The sequence below is a fragment of the Sceloporus occidentalis genome, unplaced genomic scaffold (assembly GCF_023333645.1).
Source record: "Sceloporus occidentalis isolate IW3139 unplaced genomic scaffold, rSceOcc1.0.p SCAF_284, whole genome shotgun sequence".
Taxonomy (NCBI): domain Eukaryota; kingdom Metazoa; phylum Chordata; class Lepidosauria; order Squamata; family Phrynosomatidae; genus Sceloporus; species Sceloporus occidentalis.
Window position 1 is genome coordinate 32726 of NW_028317264.1, and position 14886 is coordinate 47611.

The 14886-nt window shown below is 44.9% G+C and overlaps 1 protein-coding gene across 1 annotated transcript in view; it reads left to right on the plus strand.

Annotated features, from left to right (window-relative positions):
- The window catches only part of LOC149275467 (serine/threonine-protein kinase WNK1-like), a 42880-nt gene that overhangs the window by 18848 nt on the left and 9146 nt on the right, over positions 1 to 14886 (plus strand). Inside the window, exons 9-19 of the mRNA XM_089504685.1 lie at positions 812 to 1924; positions 2731 to 2805; positions 3464 to 3607; positions 5509 to 5790; positions 6852 to 7100; positions 8270 to 8343; positions 8631 to 8793; positions 13036 to 13152; positions 13691 to 13864; positions 14115 to 14172; positions 14520 to 14648. Coding sequence (XP_089360811.1) covers positions 812 to 1924; positions 2731 to 2805; positions 3464 to 3607; positions 5509 to 5790; positions 6852 to 7100; positions 8270 to 8343; positions 8631 to 8793; positions 13036 to 13152; positions 13691 to 13864; positions 14115 to 14172; positions 14520 to 14648 — 2578 coding nt within the window. The remainder of the gene's footprint in view (positions 1 to 811; positions 1925 to 2730; positions 2806 to 3463; positions 3608 to 5508; positions 5791 to 6851; positions 7101 to 8269; positions 8344 to 8630; positions 8794 to 13035; positions 13153 to 13690; positions 13865 to 14114; positions 14173 to 14519; positions 14649 to 14886) is intronic.

Genomic DNA, 14886 nt, shown 5'->3' on the forward strand with positions numbered 1-14886 from the left:
TTTGGAGGAAGCCGACTTACGTCCATAGAAGAGACAGATACGAAAACAGATTGTAATATTGCCAGACATTATTAAACAATTAGTGATCATGATATCCACATAGTAAGTGACTTTAGCTAATACACAGACCCTTGGCGGCCATGTCCCTCTGTATTTTAGTTTACCCGTTTACCTAGGAGTCCATGAATATAACCTTTGCGGAATCTGCTTAAATGTGAGCGTTTTATCAGTCGGAACAGCGCAGATCGGAGGTTGATGCAGCCCAAAAGAGTGCTTCTAGAAAGTAAGTGCACGGGTACTTAAATAAATATATATATATAAATATTATAACCAGGTCCCCCCCCCCCCCCCCGTCTATCATGAACTCCGACATTATTGTGGCCGGTTGCTCTCCAAAGTCATGGGTAGGCGAGTAGGTCCGTTGTGTATCGGCTTCCTTCCAACCCGGGCTGGATTATTTTGTGTTACAGCGAGAGGTTGCATTATGGTTTCCTTCTGTCAGCCTTGTGCTGTTGGCATCTTGCAGATTAGAAGAATATTGTCGGGAAACAAACTGTTTGCGGTGTTAGGATTTGTTGTCCTGTAAAAGGTTCCGGAAGTCACTGGGGAGAAAACAAAAATCCAGGTTTCACTTGAAAACGATGCCTCCATCAATGCAACCTCTTTATGCCTTGAAAGCGTGTGTTTAATGACAATTTGTCCCCCCCCCATGAACCCCCACACACATTCTGTAACTCATTGTGTAGAAATGTGCGTCTGTTTTCCTGCTGTCTAAACGTGTCGCTTCCTTATCTCGCCCACATTAATACAGCCTTATTCTGCGGTTCATCCAACGCTCCCAGACGCTGCGCATTTTTTCCAAACCATTCATGAACGCCCCATGTCCTTCTCTCCACCACCTGCTTCTTCATCCCCAAAGGCTCCCGCCACACAACGTCGCAAGAGCACCTCTTTCCTGGAGTCCCAGGGCCGCCACAGGCAGTCCCAGATGAGGACGGCGACGCCAAGTCCCCTGGTGCCTTCTGGCGAAACCCAAAACTGGAAGCCAGAGCCCGCGTTGGGTAAAGCGTCGGCACGGGCATCTGCGGAGACTGGTCATAGAGGCCTAAACCACGAGAGTCCGGTGTTTTCCGACGGGAGGTTAGGCATGGCAACGCTTAACGAAAGCCACTTAAGGCCTCTAGAGGCCATTTATTTAACCAGCCTTCCTTACGGCTCCCAGCCAGAAACTTTCAGCAGCTTCGCAGGGACGGGGAACATCAACGAGCAGAAGGTGGCACAGATTGGCTCATCTTATGAGTATCCGTCCGGGCAAACGTATATCGCCCACCCCGTCCAGGGCTTAAGGCTGGAAACCAGTGTAAAGCAACCTTCTCCGATGGGCAGCATCTCGGCCCCCGCTGCGTCCGACTCCCACATAAGGGTGCATCAGCTGTTCGTTCCACAGTCTGCTCCTCCGGTGCTCACCCAGGGCGGTGAAGGCCACACGAGTTGTGTCTTTGAGTTTCACGTGCACCCTGCTTCTGGCGATGGCGCCGTCTACTTACCCCATCGTGTCTACCGCGCACGCTGTGGCTCTATGGACCTCAGCTCGGAGGAGCCGGCTCATGGGTCCCTGCTGCAGGGCCGTCTCCAGACAGTCACCGAGGAGCAGTGCAATCACGTTTGCCCGGAGCCCGTGACTCCGCTGTTGGGGGTCTTCAGGTGCAGCAAGCCGGAAAGTAGTCCGGAGTATTCCAGCGACTCGTCACAGAGGAATTCGTCAGACCCGGGAGATTACATGTCCCCTCCTGCCGGTGCTGTTGGCCCAGACACGCCGTTGCCGTACACGCAGAATATATTTCCGGATCCTCACCTGTTCTTTTGCTTCCCGCAAACCGGAGCAGTAGCTTTCACTGCACCGCATGCTGCGTACAACCAGCAGGTTATTAAAGAGGAACGCTTTCTATGTTATGCCGGCTGCGTGGTCGTTTGGGTTCGATCGCGGGTTATTACCCCTAATCATGTGCAGGGGTACTGATTTCACTTTTCAAGTTCTGTCGGGTGAAAGATTCCATGTTTGCAGCCTTTAGTTACAAATGAAATCCTCCCCTTTTAGTTTAATGATATAACATTGAATCGTAACCACTGGAAAGTATTATTATCCTCGAGTATTTCCCTTCTAGGCGTTCTTGCTTGATCGAGTAAGTACTCCGAAGGCTAATATTTAGTGCACGTTTTTTATTTCGTTAACTAGATTTCCTATGTACTTAGCAGATCGTTCCCTAACCTTATGCTCTTTTGAAGTCTTTCTTAGGTTTAGCAGTAAACCGCTCGAGAGCTGAACCTAATGACCTTTCTGAATCCGTCCTTAGTTTGGCCTACCTTCATCTGCCCTTAGGGCAAAAAAAAGACCCAAGAACACACAGATTTACTTCAATGTGTAAAATATACAATTTCTTTTAAAACATTCTGTAGTTTGATACACAGAATACGGTTATTATTCAGCAATATTTTTTTTTAATCTAATTTTTGTCTTCAATACAGTTTCTGAATATCAAGAAGCCTGGCACTTTGGAATTACTGTAAACTTTTTTTGTGTAATATTCCCTATTCTGTAATTCATAGTAAAGCCAAAGTTACGGGCGTATAATTATATCAAGCGACAACTAAAATATCTTTGGTAACATTTAATCGTGTAGTCAGTGATTTATTATACTGGGGTAACTTGGCGCTCTTGTTTTTCTTCAGGTCCCAATTTCAGGACCGACAGGTGGCGCCGCTGTCCCCGTGGGTGTCAACACTCAGCCTGCTCAACATACGCAGGTAAGATCGTAACCTTCAAAAGGGGACTTTAAGAGAATTTAAACCAAAACGATCATCCTCTGGTACTCGAGGTTTGTCAGGAGCGCAGGTTATTCAGGTTAATGTCTCCACGTAAGCACAAGGTGGCTCTGAAAGTCAGATGCTGGTTAAGCCGTATACTCCGGTTGAAGAGATCTTGAACGCAGGTGTTTTTGGTGGATACGTTTAGACCCGTGTTTACAGATTCTGGCACGGTTTGATTTAAAGGTTCCTACAAAGAGTTGTGCAGCTTTATTGAAACGTACAACATAGACACATCTGGGGATTCGGCGGTAGTTAGCACGTGTTAAAGGGCGATGATGGAAGGCCAGTGCTGCTTCGGTGGAATCCACCTCTCCTGGAAACGTTTCCTCCCACGATAGAATCGGTAGAATACCTGGCTGTGCTTGTAATATTCTACAGTATGCAAAAGCCACAAGTCTTTTAATTTCTGAGAAAACAGCCCTGTCCTATCCTCGAGGACAGACGTGGCAATCTGAGACCCCTCGCTATTAGTGTAGAATCGGTAATAGACGGGGGGAAGAGGTCCACCCCTTCCTGTAATCTCAAAAATCTGCGGAATGAATGTGTGATTCTTGCAGCTAATCTCTTTCCATTCTTTGTCGCCTTCTTCTTCTAGACATCACAACAGCATCAGCCTTCCCCCCTTCCCCAGGGAACCCGGTACCAGGTACCGCAGCCACTGCCGACCACCGTCTCTGGCATGGCCGCCCCGCCGCAGCCAGTCACCTCCCAGACCCAAGCGGCTCCGCAAGGCCCCCAGGTACGACACTTTTTTTCATGTTGGGGGACATTAAACAGATTTTGGAACCTAGCCCTATTTATTTAAATTGTCTTTATTCTATATTAGAATTTCATCTTACCCGTGCGTATATTTTAGCATTTTCTGCTTCGGTATATAGTAAAAGCGTAACATTATGGGTCATGTCACAGGAGGCATTAACCCTTTTTTGTGAAGGATGACCAGCCAATTAGAAAGCGTTTTCTATCTCACCGAAAGGGTTAAATGTACATCTTCAAATTATTAGCCAAAAGATTCCAAAACAATGCCAAATAGAGTGAATTTGTTGGCTCAGAATGGGTTTGACCCCGATAACACACCGGTGTGACTTATAGATCTATAGTTGGGTAATACGGTAGTAATGCATGTATATGAGGGTTACTGTAAATGTTTTTGTAGTAATAAATGCCCAGCACAAGGAAAAAAGTGACCCGAGACGTGTGCCGAAACATGGTGCGCTTCAGCAGGATGATCGCTTAACCACAACGTCTGCTTTCACCCAACTTCTGTTGCTCACATGCGGGCAGAAGCCCCCACAAGTGCTTTATCTGCTCGATCGCACGGGCAGAGACCCGGACTCCCACAATTGTCCTTCACACTACTGCTGACCCCCCGTCAGACAACAGCCCCTCCACACAACGGTTTTGCCCTGTGCACTGCATAGATGACACAGACCCCCACGGTTGTCCCGTGCACTGCTTCCGACTCCGTTAATCCGACTACCAGTAACCGACTAAAGATCTGGAAAAGCCTGTATACCCAATAATAATCTGCGCAATACTTCCACCCTGTCTTGCTTTTTATTTGCAATGCATTCCTTCCGCCCCTGAGCCTTGCGAAATATCAAGTTGCATGGATGTCTCTCCTGTTTCATGTCTTACCTTTAAACATCGTTTATATACGCCTGACGCGATTAATGCTTTTGCTGAACGATGTGAAGTGGTATTCAGAGAGTGTGAGTGTTTGTTTGTGTTGCTGGACAGTATGGTTTTTTAACTTGGGTCAGTTTTCTGAACTTATATACAGCGGGGAATGAATTAAAACCACTGCTGGTCTGAATACTTTGTTAGCGGTCCAAGTTAGAGAGGGCGATCTGGTCCTAGTATTAAAAAACACTACATATATTCGTTATTACAGAGTTCCTGGCCGGCGTATGCCCCCGAACACCCGAAATGTGCAGCCGTGGTATAAGATAATGTAAGGATTATCTCATAACATACTAGTTATAAATGTCAGCGCGTTACCTGGTGCTGTACCATTGGCACATTTCAATATTAGATGCCCGGGTAGTTCATCGCCGCAGGTTTTAATAGATACAGACCTATAATGGATAGAGCTGTTTTAGTGGTTTGCCCATCCTCTGTGCCAGATGGTATGTGGTGGCACCTCAGGGGTGAGGCAAAGAATTATAGAACCTCCTTTTTTAAATTTGTATTTATTTATAAACACTGCATTCCGACACATTCTTTCATTCATAATGTACAGATCCTTCTTCTATCCTGTTTAAGCGCTGGGTATGCGTGGCAAACGTCTGTGTGGCGCTTGGTATAGAATACCGTATGGCGTTCTCGTGGGCCGCATTCTCGTTCATTGCTTGAATATTGCATGTCTTATAAATCAGCTGACTTTTGTTTTATATAAATTTTTATTTAACAATTTACAAATCTTGCTTGCTAAAATCACCTGTACTTTTCTTTTACCCATTCTCACATTGCCAGCTCCCAGTCTCTCAGCCTTTGCCAGCTGTCCAAGGAGAGGCTCAGATTCCTGTTCCGGCAGCTTCAGTCCCCATGCCTTCGGTTGCCCCCACAGTGCCATCCTCTTTGCCCCCTCAGTTCCTTCCATTGGCAGTTCCCCTGATTCCCCCGTTTGCCGCCCCGCAGCTCCCTCCGGCCCTGGTGCAGACAGCCTTCCCTACCGTTCCTGCGCCATTATCCCCTGGCTTTGGGCAGGCTGTGCCAGTCATACCCCGCTCTTTAGGGCCCGCGTTTCTCCCACCGGGGCCAGCAGTGATACTCCCCGGCCACGTTCCTGCCGTTGCTCTCCATCCACTAGCCCAGGCCCCCCCACAGCCACTGTTCCCAACGACCCAACTTGTTGGATTACCGGCCATCCTCGGCAACGCTGCTGAACCCCAGCTTCCTCCAGGAGACCCAACATACCAGGTACTTCCAGCCCCCCGGTCCTGCTGGAAACATACCCCCCGCACCCCCATCGCTGCTCCTCGGTGAGACACGGGCCCTCCGTACTGTACACGAAAAGGCTAATTGTGTTTCTGACCCCAGTAATGGGCAAAGGGTCCATGACAGCCCCGAGGGATGCATAAACATTTTTCAATAGGCTAGTAACCCGGTGCTCAGATGTTTCATATAAAACCAATCTAGGATTAGTGCAGGGCCCGACGGCGTTTACCGGTGGCACCCGTACCCTCTGGCCTTACCCAGATTAGGTGATTTTTACTTATCTCAAAGTGTGAATGCAGTCATTTGATGGTTACATACAAAAAGTGTAACCAAACGTTACGCCGGAGTCACCTTTAATGCGTAAACCTCAATGACTTGAGACTATGCGAGTTATATGATCTTATGCAGAAATACACATAAGTGAAACCGCATTGTTCCAGCGTTAGAATGTCCTCGCCCGTTGTGTCCTCGCCCGTTGTGTCTTATCTTAGGTTTTTGGAGCTGTTGGTAAACAAAGTTTATGACGTCGGCAAAACATGACATATCCAGCTATCCATTACCGCTTATTTTAACGACTACAGCTTCTGAACGCATCTCTCCTAAGAAAATAAACCTAGAATCTGATGGCAGTTAAGACTTGTTTGGCCCGTCTAGTCTGACGTACTTTTTCCTCCTCACTCCTCCGACCTTCTAGTTGGGGTTGGCGTTGTGTTTCATGTACGGGCATGGAGGCCGCCATAGCTTTAATTCACAGGCATCTGTAAATTGAATTTAAATTAAATGAAACGGCGATTTCTCTGCCAGACTGCGGGTCTTGTGGGTTTTTCTTTGTTTTTTTTTTTAAATAACCAGAATTGCTCGACCTTTTATCTTCTCGCGGCTCTCGCTCTGGATTGCTTGCAGATAATCTCCTAGAATATCTGATCGAGCTGGTTTTAGATTGTTCAGGAAGAGGGAGACCAGAAGGTCATATCTGGTCATCTTGGGGGAACTTTGTGCCCACATTCTGCTCTGTAATAATTGTTTCCTCTCTTTCGCTGCAGAACTTCCAACCCCCTTACTCCTCTCCCTTCCCCGGCGACTCGGTCCTACCTCCGTCTACTGTCCTCCCGACAGCGGCCGGACCCCCTCCTGTGCGCACGGAAAGCATGACCCAGCCGGGATACCACTCTGGCCTGCCGCCGCCGTACGTGGACAGCAACGGTTTGCTTGCTCAGGGAGGGCCCGCTTCACAGCCCGCAGCTCCTCTACCCCAGCCTGTGTCAGCCGCGCATGCCCAGCCTGGCCTGGAGGTGAGTCGCCTGATTAAATGCCTGAACCGTAAACCGAGAATTGATTCCAAACGTGAAGATACGGGTTCTACTAGCCACATATGCATGGTGAAGTCACTGAGGCTTCTTGAGGTTCTCTAATGCCTTATACATGGGGTAGCCTCTAATAACTGGCAAGTTGAATTGGTCCATCTCATAGTTTAAAGAATATTTTTCCCCCCTTGGAAATCTCTACTAAGTACACCCTGCCCTTACGTCTGAACGCTTAAACACCTAACTTTGGTCAAAGGAGAGTTAAAGTTAAACTTTGCTATTTGTGGAAAAGAATGTGACCTTTACAATATACATGAAGATTAAAGATTTAAATGAAGTCTGTGTATAAGTCAATAACTAACCGTACCGAAGCAATGCGGTGCTAATGTGCGTTAAGTATGAACCTCCTATAGTCCTGGCATTACTTACCTTTCCTTTTTCTCCATGTACAGACCGGCTAAATAAATCCCAGATACATGGGTACCTGCGACATAAAAACTGTGCAGGGTTCTGTATGCGAATAAGGCAGCTCTATGGAACATTCACCTATAGGAAGCATAGATCTGTAAATGCAGGTTTCTTCTTTAGGGGCAGCTTTTTGGGTTATTGCTCCTTTTCTCTCGCTGCTCTGACTGGATGGATTTGTTCTTTTGTATATACGAGTAGCAAACAGAATGACGATTTAGGGGTGACGAGTAAATGCCCGTTAGTGGGGCTGTACGAAGTGAATCGCTGTATAATGGGAGTGCAATGAGGTCCTTGCTCACCGGTGACTTTCTCTTGCAGCATTGTAACGTTCTAGATTGGGGATCATGCTGCCACTGGCTCTTCTGCTGGGACGTGAGTCTGCCCTCTTGGTGCCAGCCTCTCCACCAGCATGGCACGGGCAGCGTGTGCCCAAGGAGCCAGTGACTTAGACTAACACGCAGAGCGCTGAGTGTTCTCCTGCTCACTGCCACCCTCGCCTTCCATTTCAGCGGCACGGACGTAGACTGCATGGCAAGGTCCGAAGGGGCACGTCTGCCTTGCATGTTTCCGGCTAGGAAGCGTAGAGCCCTGGCAGTGATGTCATTCGCTTTCCTTATGCTGCCACTTCTAGTGATATTCGCCGCTGGGGAGTATGGACGAATTTCCTAATTGTCCCTTTTTCTTTCCAGGCAGCCCAAAGCGGCGCCCAAGCTGCCCCTCCAGAGACACAGCCGGCTTCTCAGGCCGTCTCTTCAATGGACAGGTAAGCGGCGGCGATCCTATTAGACGCGTGGTAGGAGCAGTAATATGATAAACTGAAGTGTTCTGGCAGCACGCTGGATGTAAATAAGAAAAGGAAGGCTTTTGACATTCCAAATTCCACTCTTAATTTAACATAATTTATTGCAAGATTTCTTTGCTGGATGTTAAGCTGTACCACACATAGGAAGCCACTAAAAGGCTTAGACCAGCGTAAGAAATGGCATGGTCACATGTTTTTGGGGATGTATACTTTGTAGACTAACAGACTTGCTCTTTATGGTTAAGCAGTGCCCACTCTGATGTCGCGTCAGGGCTGAGCGATGGAAACGAGGGAGCTACTGGTTCCAGTGGGATACACGAAGGACGGACCGCTAAACGGCACTATCGGAAATCTGTGCGCAGCCGCTCTCGCCACGAAAAGACTGCTCGCCCCAAGCTTCGGATACTTAATGTGAGTTCAGGCGCTCGTCACCTCTTAGTACAGCTAAACATGGTAATGTTTGCGTAGGCTGCTTAAAACTAATATTCTGGGTGCGCAGGGTGGACACTGCCAGCAAGTCACGCAAATCCAGTACAGTAACCTGCACACTGTCCAAAATAGCCTTTTAACCCCTTCGAGACAAAGGCTGATTTTACTTTTTGTACCCTTTGTGACAATGGCCTTTTTAAAATTTCTGCGCTGCTTGTGTTTAGCTGTAATTTTCTTCTTTCCCGTTTACTGAACCCACACACATTAGATATTGTTTTTTTCAGGACAAGAAGGGCTTTCTTTAGATGACATTGTTTTGATTGTATCATATTATTTACTATTAAAAAAATTATAAAATATGGTGAAAAATTTAGAAAAAAATGACTGTTTCTAACTTTTAGTTGAAAAATCTTTTACTCATCTATAAAAGGTAATGAAAAAACCTGCTAAATAGATTCTACTATTTGTCCTGAGTTTAGAAATACCCAATGTTTTTATGTTTTTTTGCTTTTTTCTACCCATTATGGGGCAATAAGTACAGGTAGCGTTTTGCTATTTCAAAGCCATTTTTTCCAAATCTGGTAATTCTTCCCCCCATGTGCCATTTCGGGTATCTTTGAACCCGGCCAATGCAATTTACCCCATCAAGTCATATATTTTTGAAAACTAGACAGCCCAGGGTATTCCAAATGCTAGTATTTTAACTCTTTCCATGCACCATATCTACCACCAGTCTTTGTCAAACTTTATGGTAGTCATTTTTTTGCATTTGTTTTGTCATACACATTTTACTTCAGGTATGAATTAAAATGTTCTAGTTTATGTCACTATCACAAAACACCCCAATATGTGTTCAGCAACATCTCCTGAGCGCAGCGATACCCCACATGAATGATTTTGCCTGGCTGTTTTGGGGCAAAAGGGCCACATTTGGGGCATGCGCTTTTTTCAATGTTGAACTTTGGCATTTGGGATCCACTGCCCATGCCCTATTTGGTACATCTTTGAGCCGGGCCATTTCAGTGTGCCCAACAAAACCATAGATTTTTCAAAACTAGACACCACAGGGTATTTTAAATGCTGGTATTTTAACTCTTTGCATGCACATATTTTACCACCAGCATTTTTTCAAAGTTTGCAGTAATATTTTTGTGTGTGTATTTTTCCCACACACACCTACTTTATGTATGAATTTACAGCTCCTGGTATATGCCGCTGTCACACGACACCCCATAATGTGTTCAGCAACATCTCCTGAGTGCAGTGATACCCCACATGCATGGGTGTGTCATTTTTTGGGGGAACTAAAAGGCCGCATTTGGTACGTGTGCATTTTTCTAATTGGAAATTAGATGTGTGGCCATCCTTCCCCCCCGTGTTAATTGGGACGTTGTTGAACCTGGCCCATTCAATTTACCCCATCAAATCATACATTTTTTAAAAGTAGACACCCCACGGGCATTTAATATGCCAGTATTTTAACTCTTTCCATGCGAGAATTGTTTTAAGCTAATATGCTAATTTTAGGACTTGCTCACAAAAATATATTTTTTATATATATATATATATATATATATATATATATTATTATTTTTTTTTAAAAAAAATTTAACATTTTTTTTCAACTTGGAGGTTCCCCTGATAGTGACATCAGTGGGAAATGATTTTTACATTTTACTGTTTTTTTTACTATTTTTTTCTAATTATTATTAATTTTATTTTATTTTTTAATTTATTTTTACTAATCACACTGTGATTAGAAAGCTGGGCTCCATTGACTTGCATGGTGAATGCAGTACCTGTATTCAACCTGCAAGTGGAGCCAAAGTTCTCTAGATGGTCTGGACTATCTAGCGAACTTTTAAAATTTGTGGTTCCTGTTACAGGACGGCGGCCATCTTCCTTGATGGCGAAGATTGCTGGCAGCTGCGGCTGTGACCGCTCTCCGGAGCGGTCACAGCCCATCAAAAGGTTAGTGTTTGGTGTCGCTGGATGCCTCCTGATCGAGGCATTCCAGCGACACCATTTAAGTTTAGGAGGCGATCGGCGATCGCCTCCTAAACGCTTTTAAAACGGGCGTCCGCCGCCATACAAAGTATGGCGGATGTTGACGCCCCGTGGAGGGGCCAGAGATGGCCCCTTCGTGCCGATCGCGGCGTTGCTGAATGCCTCGAGGTCGAGGCATTCAGCAACGCTTTTTGGGTGCAGAAAGCGATAGTAGATCGCTTTCTGCACCCGTTTAAAGACGTGCCGGTCCTGGCACGTCAATTGTCGTAAAGCACATGCTTTTCCGTGCCGTGCCAGGACCGGCAATTGTCATTAAGGGGTTAAAATTGACGTTTTATGTAAACATGTCAATAGCAAAAAGAAATTTTATTTGTGAGCCCCCCCACACACACTTTTATTGCTTTTTTAACCCCTTCGCGACCTTTGCCGGTTCAGGACCGTCATGACAGGAAGGTCACTAAATGACCTTTGACGGTCCTGAACCGTCAAAAAATTAAATAAGCTTAGAAAGTGATCAACGATCACTTTCTTCGCTTAAACGGCGTTACTGTAATGCCTCGATGTCGAGGCATTCAGTAACGCCGAGATCGGCATCGGGGGCCATGTCTGGCCCCTCCCCGGGGCGTCAACAGCCGCCATACATTGTATGGCGGCGGACGCCCGTTTTAAAAGCGTTTAGGAGGCGATCAACGGTCGCCTCCTAAACTTAAATGGTGTCGCTGGAATGCCTCGATCAGGAGGCATCCAGCGACACCAAACACTTACCTTTGGATGGGCTGTGACCGCTCCGGAGAGCGGTCACAGCCGCAGCTGCCGGTGATCTTCGCCATCAACAAGATGGCGGCGGCCCGGGAAAAAAAATAATAAAGAAGAGTTCCCTAGACGGTCTCCTGACCCTCTAGAGAACTCTGGCTCCACTTGCAGGTTGAATACAGGTACTGCATTCAACCAAGCAAGTCAATGGAATCCAGCTTTCTAATCACTATGTGATTAGTAAAATATTCAAAAAAAAAATAAAAAAAAAAAAAAATGGAAAAAAAAAAATAAAAAAAAAATGTGCTAACATTTAAAAATTATTATGCAAAAATCTCAACAAAGAGTTAAAATAAAAGCACTTCAAATACCCAAGGGGTGTCTAATATATAAAAAAAATGGCTGATGGGGTAAATTGGAGTGGCCGAGCTCAAAGATAGGGCATAGGTACAGACTTTCCAAAATGGAGAAAAAAAGCGTACTTCCCAAATGTGGCATTTTAAATCTGAAACAACCCGACAAACCCATGCATGTCGGGTATCACTGCACTCAGGAGATGTTCCTGAACACACATTGGGGGGTTGTTTGACAGTGACATATACCAGGACCTGTATATCTATAACTAAAGTACAATTTGTGTGAAAAAAAAAATTACTATTACAAAGTTTGACAAAGTGTAGTTCTATAATTGGTGCATGGAAAGGGTTAAAATAACAGCATTTGGAATACCCTGGGGTGTCTAGTTTTCAAAAATATATGGTTTGAATGGGTTAAATTGAGTTAACCGGCTTCAAAGATGTTCCAAAGAGGAGATGGAGGCAGACTGACCAGATTTGTTAAAAAAGATTTGGAAATCATAAAACGCTGCTTGTACTTATTGCCCTATAACTTACAAAAAACAGCAAAAAAACATAAAAACATTGGGTATTTCTAAACTCAGGACAAGTAGTAGAATCTATTTAGCTAGTTTTTTTACTTGCTTTTTTAGGTTAGTAAAAGATTTTTCAAATAAAAGTCATAAAATGTGTGTTTTTTTTCAATTTTTCACCATGTTTTTTTTATTTTTTTTATAGTAAATAAGATGATACGATCAAAATGGTATCTGAAGAAAGCCCATATATAACTTATGTGGGTACACTAAATGGGTGATGAGAAAATTACAGCTGAACACAAGCACCACAAAAGTGTCAAAACAGCCTCGGTCCCACAGGGTACAAAATGAAAAATGAGCCCGGTCCTTAAGGGGTTAAAGAATAAATTGCAAGAAGTTTCTTCAACTTGCATTTGTGTTCTTTCTTGGATCGGAGAAACTTAGATTTTGGTGTGAGGTTTTATACTCTGATTTAAGTTTCCTTAAAGTAAAAAAAAAAAGTTGCTTCTCGGCATTACTCTGTCTGCCAAATGTCGGCATTAACAAGCACATCGCCTGTGTGAAAGGTGTAAACCTCTTCTGTTTTTTTGCAGGTGTCCAACAAGGGTGACCGAGTGGTGGAGTGCCAGCTGGAGACACACAACCGAAAAATGGTCACCTTCAAATTTGACTTGGATGGAGACAATCCGGAAGAAATTGCAACAATAATGGTGTGTGCGTCGGGTGAAATGGAGGACCGCGTCCTTTTCTCTTTGTGCTGCTTGTTAGAGATTTTATTCGGTTTAATGCTGCGCTCGGTGCTCCTAAGGGCATATTTTGCTGAGCGCTTATGTTTATGGAGGGAGTAGTTACATGTTTTTACAACCTAAATGCTAACTTTTACGGTTCCAACAAAACAAAAAGCTTTACGAGAGAGCCTTTATTGGACTTTTTTTGATGTCTTAAATCGCTTATTTACTGTACCACTGACTACACGATGGTCTGTTCCATTAATCTTTCCACTATCATTAGGTTTCATATTGTAATATTGTATCCTCAAGCCCGTGTTTGGGTTTGGAGAAGGTATTGGTTCCCAGCCATAAGGAAGCTTCCTTTTGGGTGACGTTACTGCGACGCTGTCGTTTATATGGAATAGTAGACGTAGCATCTATGTATCTGCTGGTTCTCATTTGCAGCTGGACTTGTATATTCCCTCCCCGTCTTGACAATTGCGTTTGGTATTTAATTGTGCATCCTACACTTCTTCAGGTCCAAAATGTTTTTATCTTGGCCACCGAGAGAGAGTCCTTTGTCGAGCAAGTGAGAGACATCATTGAGAAGGCGGATGAGATGCTGAGTGAAGACGTAAGCGTGGAGCCGGAGGGCGAGCAAGGAGGAGATAACTTGCAAATGAAGGACGACTCGTATTATCCGGAGTCCCAGGTACCGGCGGGATGAGTCTGAGATACTTTGCCTGTCTCTACAGGGTGGGTTTAGCGCCTCCAATTAATATCAGCTAGTCATAAAGACCCAGTTGATTCAACTGGATTGTGAAGGCCGTGTGCACAAGTTAGTGACACTCAAGCCGGTGGGCAGAGCGACTGCAGCCAGCTAGGCTCCCAAAAAAGAACAGGGAATGGAGATGCATGTAGATGCTTTTCACGGCCTAACTGCTGTCTTATGTCATTTGCAGAAACTGGAGGGGGAATTCAGGCAGCCAGATCCTGTGTACTACTTGCCGCAGAGAACATGTATGTATGCCGTTTATTTGCTTTTATTGCACACTGTGTAGAGTTGCCTGATTTTTAGCTTCATCTGAAGAACAGACCTTCCAGAAAACTCTTAACGTGTCCTAAGAATTGGTGACTTTAAACTTTTATATTCCAATTGTGATATGATTTATTGCCGTTACATTTGTTATGTGATTAAGTGATGGAGTTCTCGAGTACAAGTTTTGAAGCCTTTACCCGTTTCTGCTTTATTCCTCCCCCTCGTCTACTTTTCGGTGTTCGGTTTCAGCCGTTAACTTTGTTGGACTTTTCATTATGCAACACCGCAGATTCCTCTAGTCTTTTAACTTTGCCTGCCTCTGCCCCAGATCTCCCACCCAACTCCAACACTCAGGTCGTTCATTCTGCTGGGAGACGCTTTATCGTCAGTCCGGTCCCTGAAAGCCGTCTTCGAGAGCCCAAGTTCTTCAGCACCTCTCAAGAAGCTCCTTTAAACGGTGAGACCCCGCCAGCATCTTCTGATCTCTGGTTTGACTATTTGGCTTTCTTTACTTCCAGATTTGAAAAGATTTATAGATTTGGTAATGGATAATATTGTGTATAATATGTGAAAAGGCAGGTTTTTTTTTTTATAGTACAGCGCTGCGGAATATGCTTTATAAAACTATAAAATAATAATTATGCATACAGTGTTCAGTTAATCCTCAATTCTCAACAAACTAATTTAATTCCACT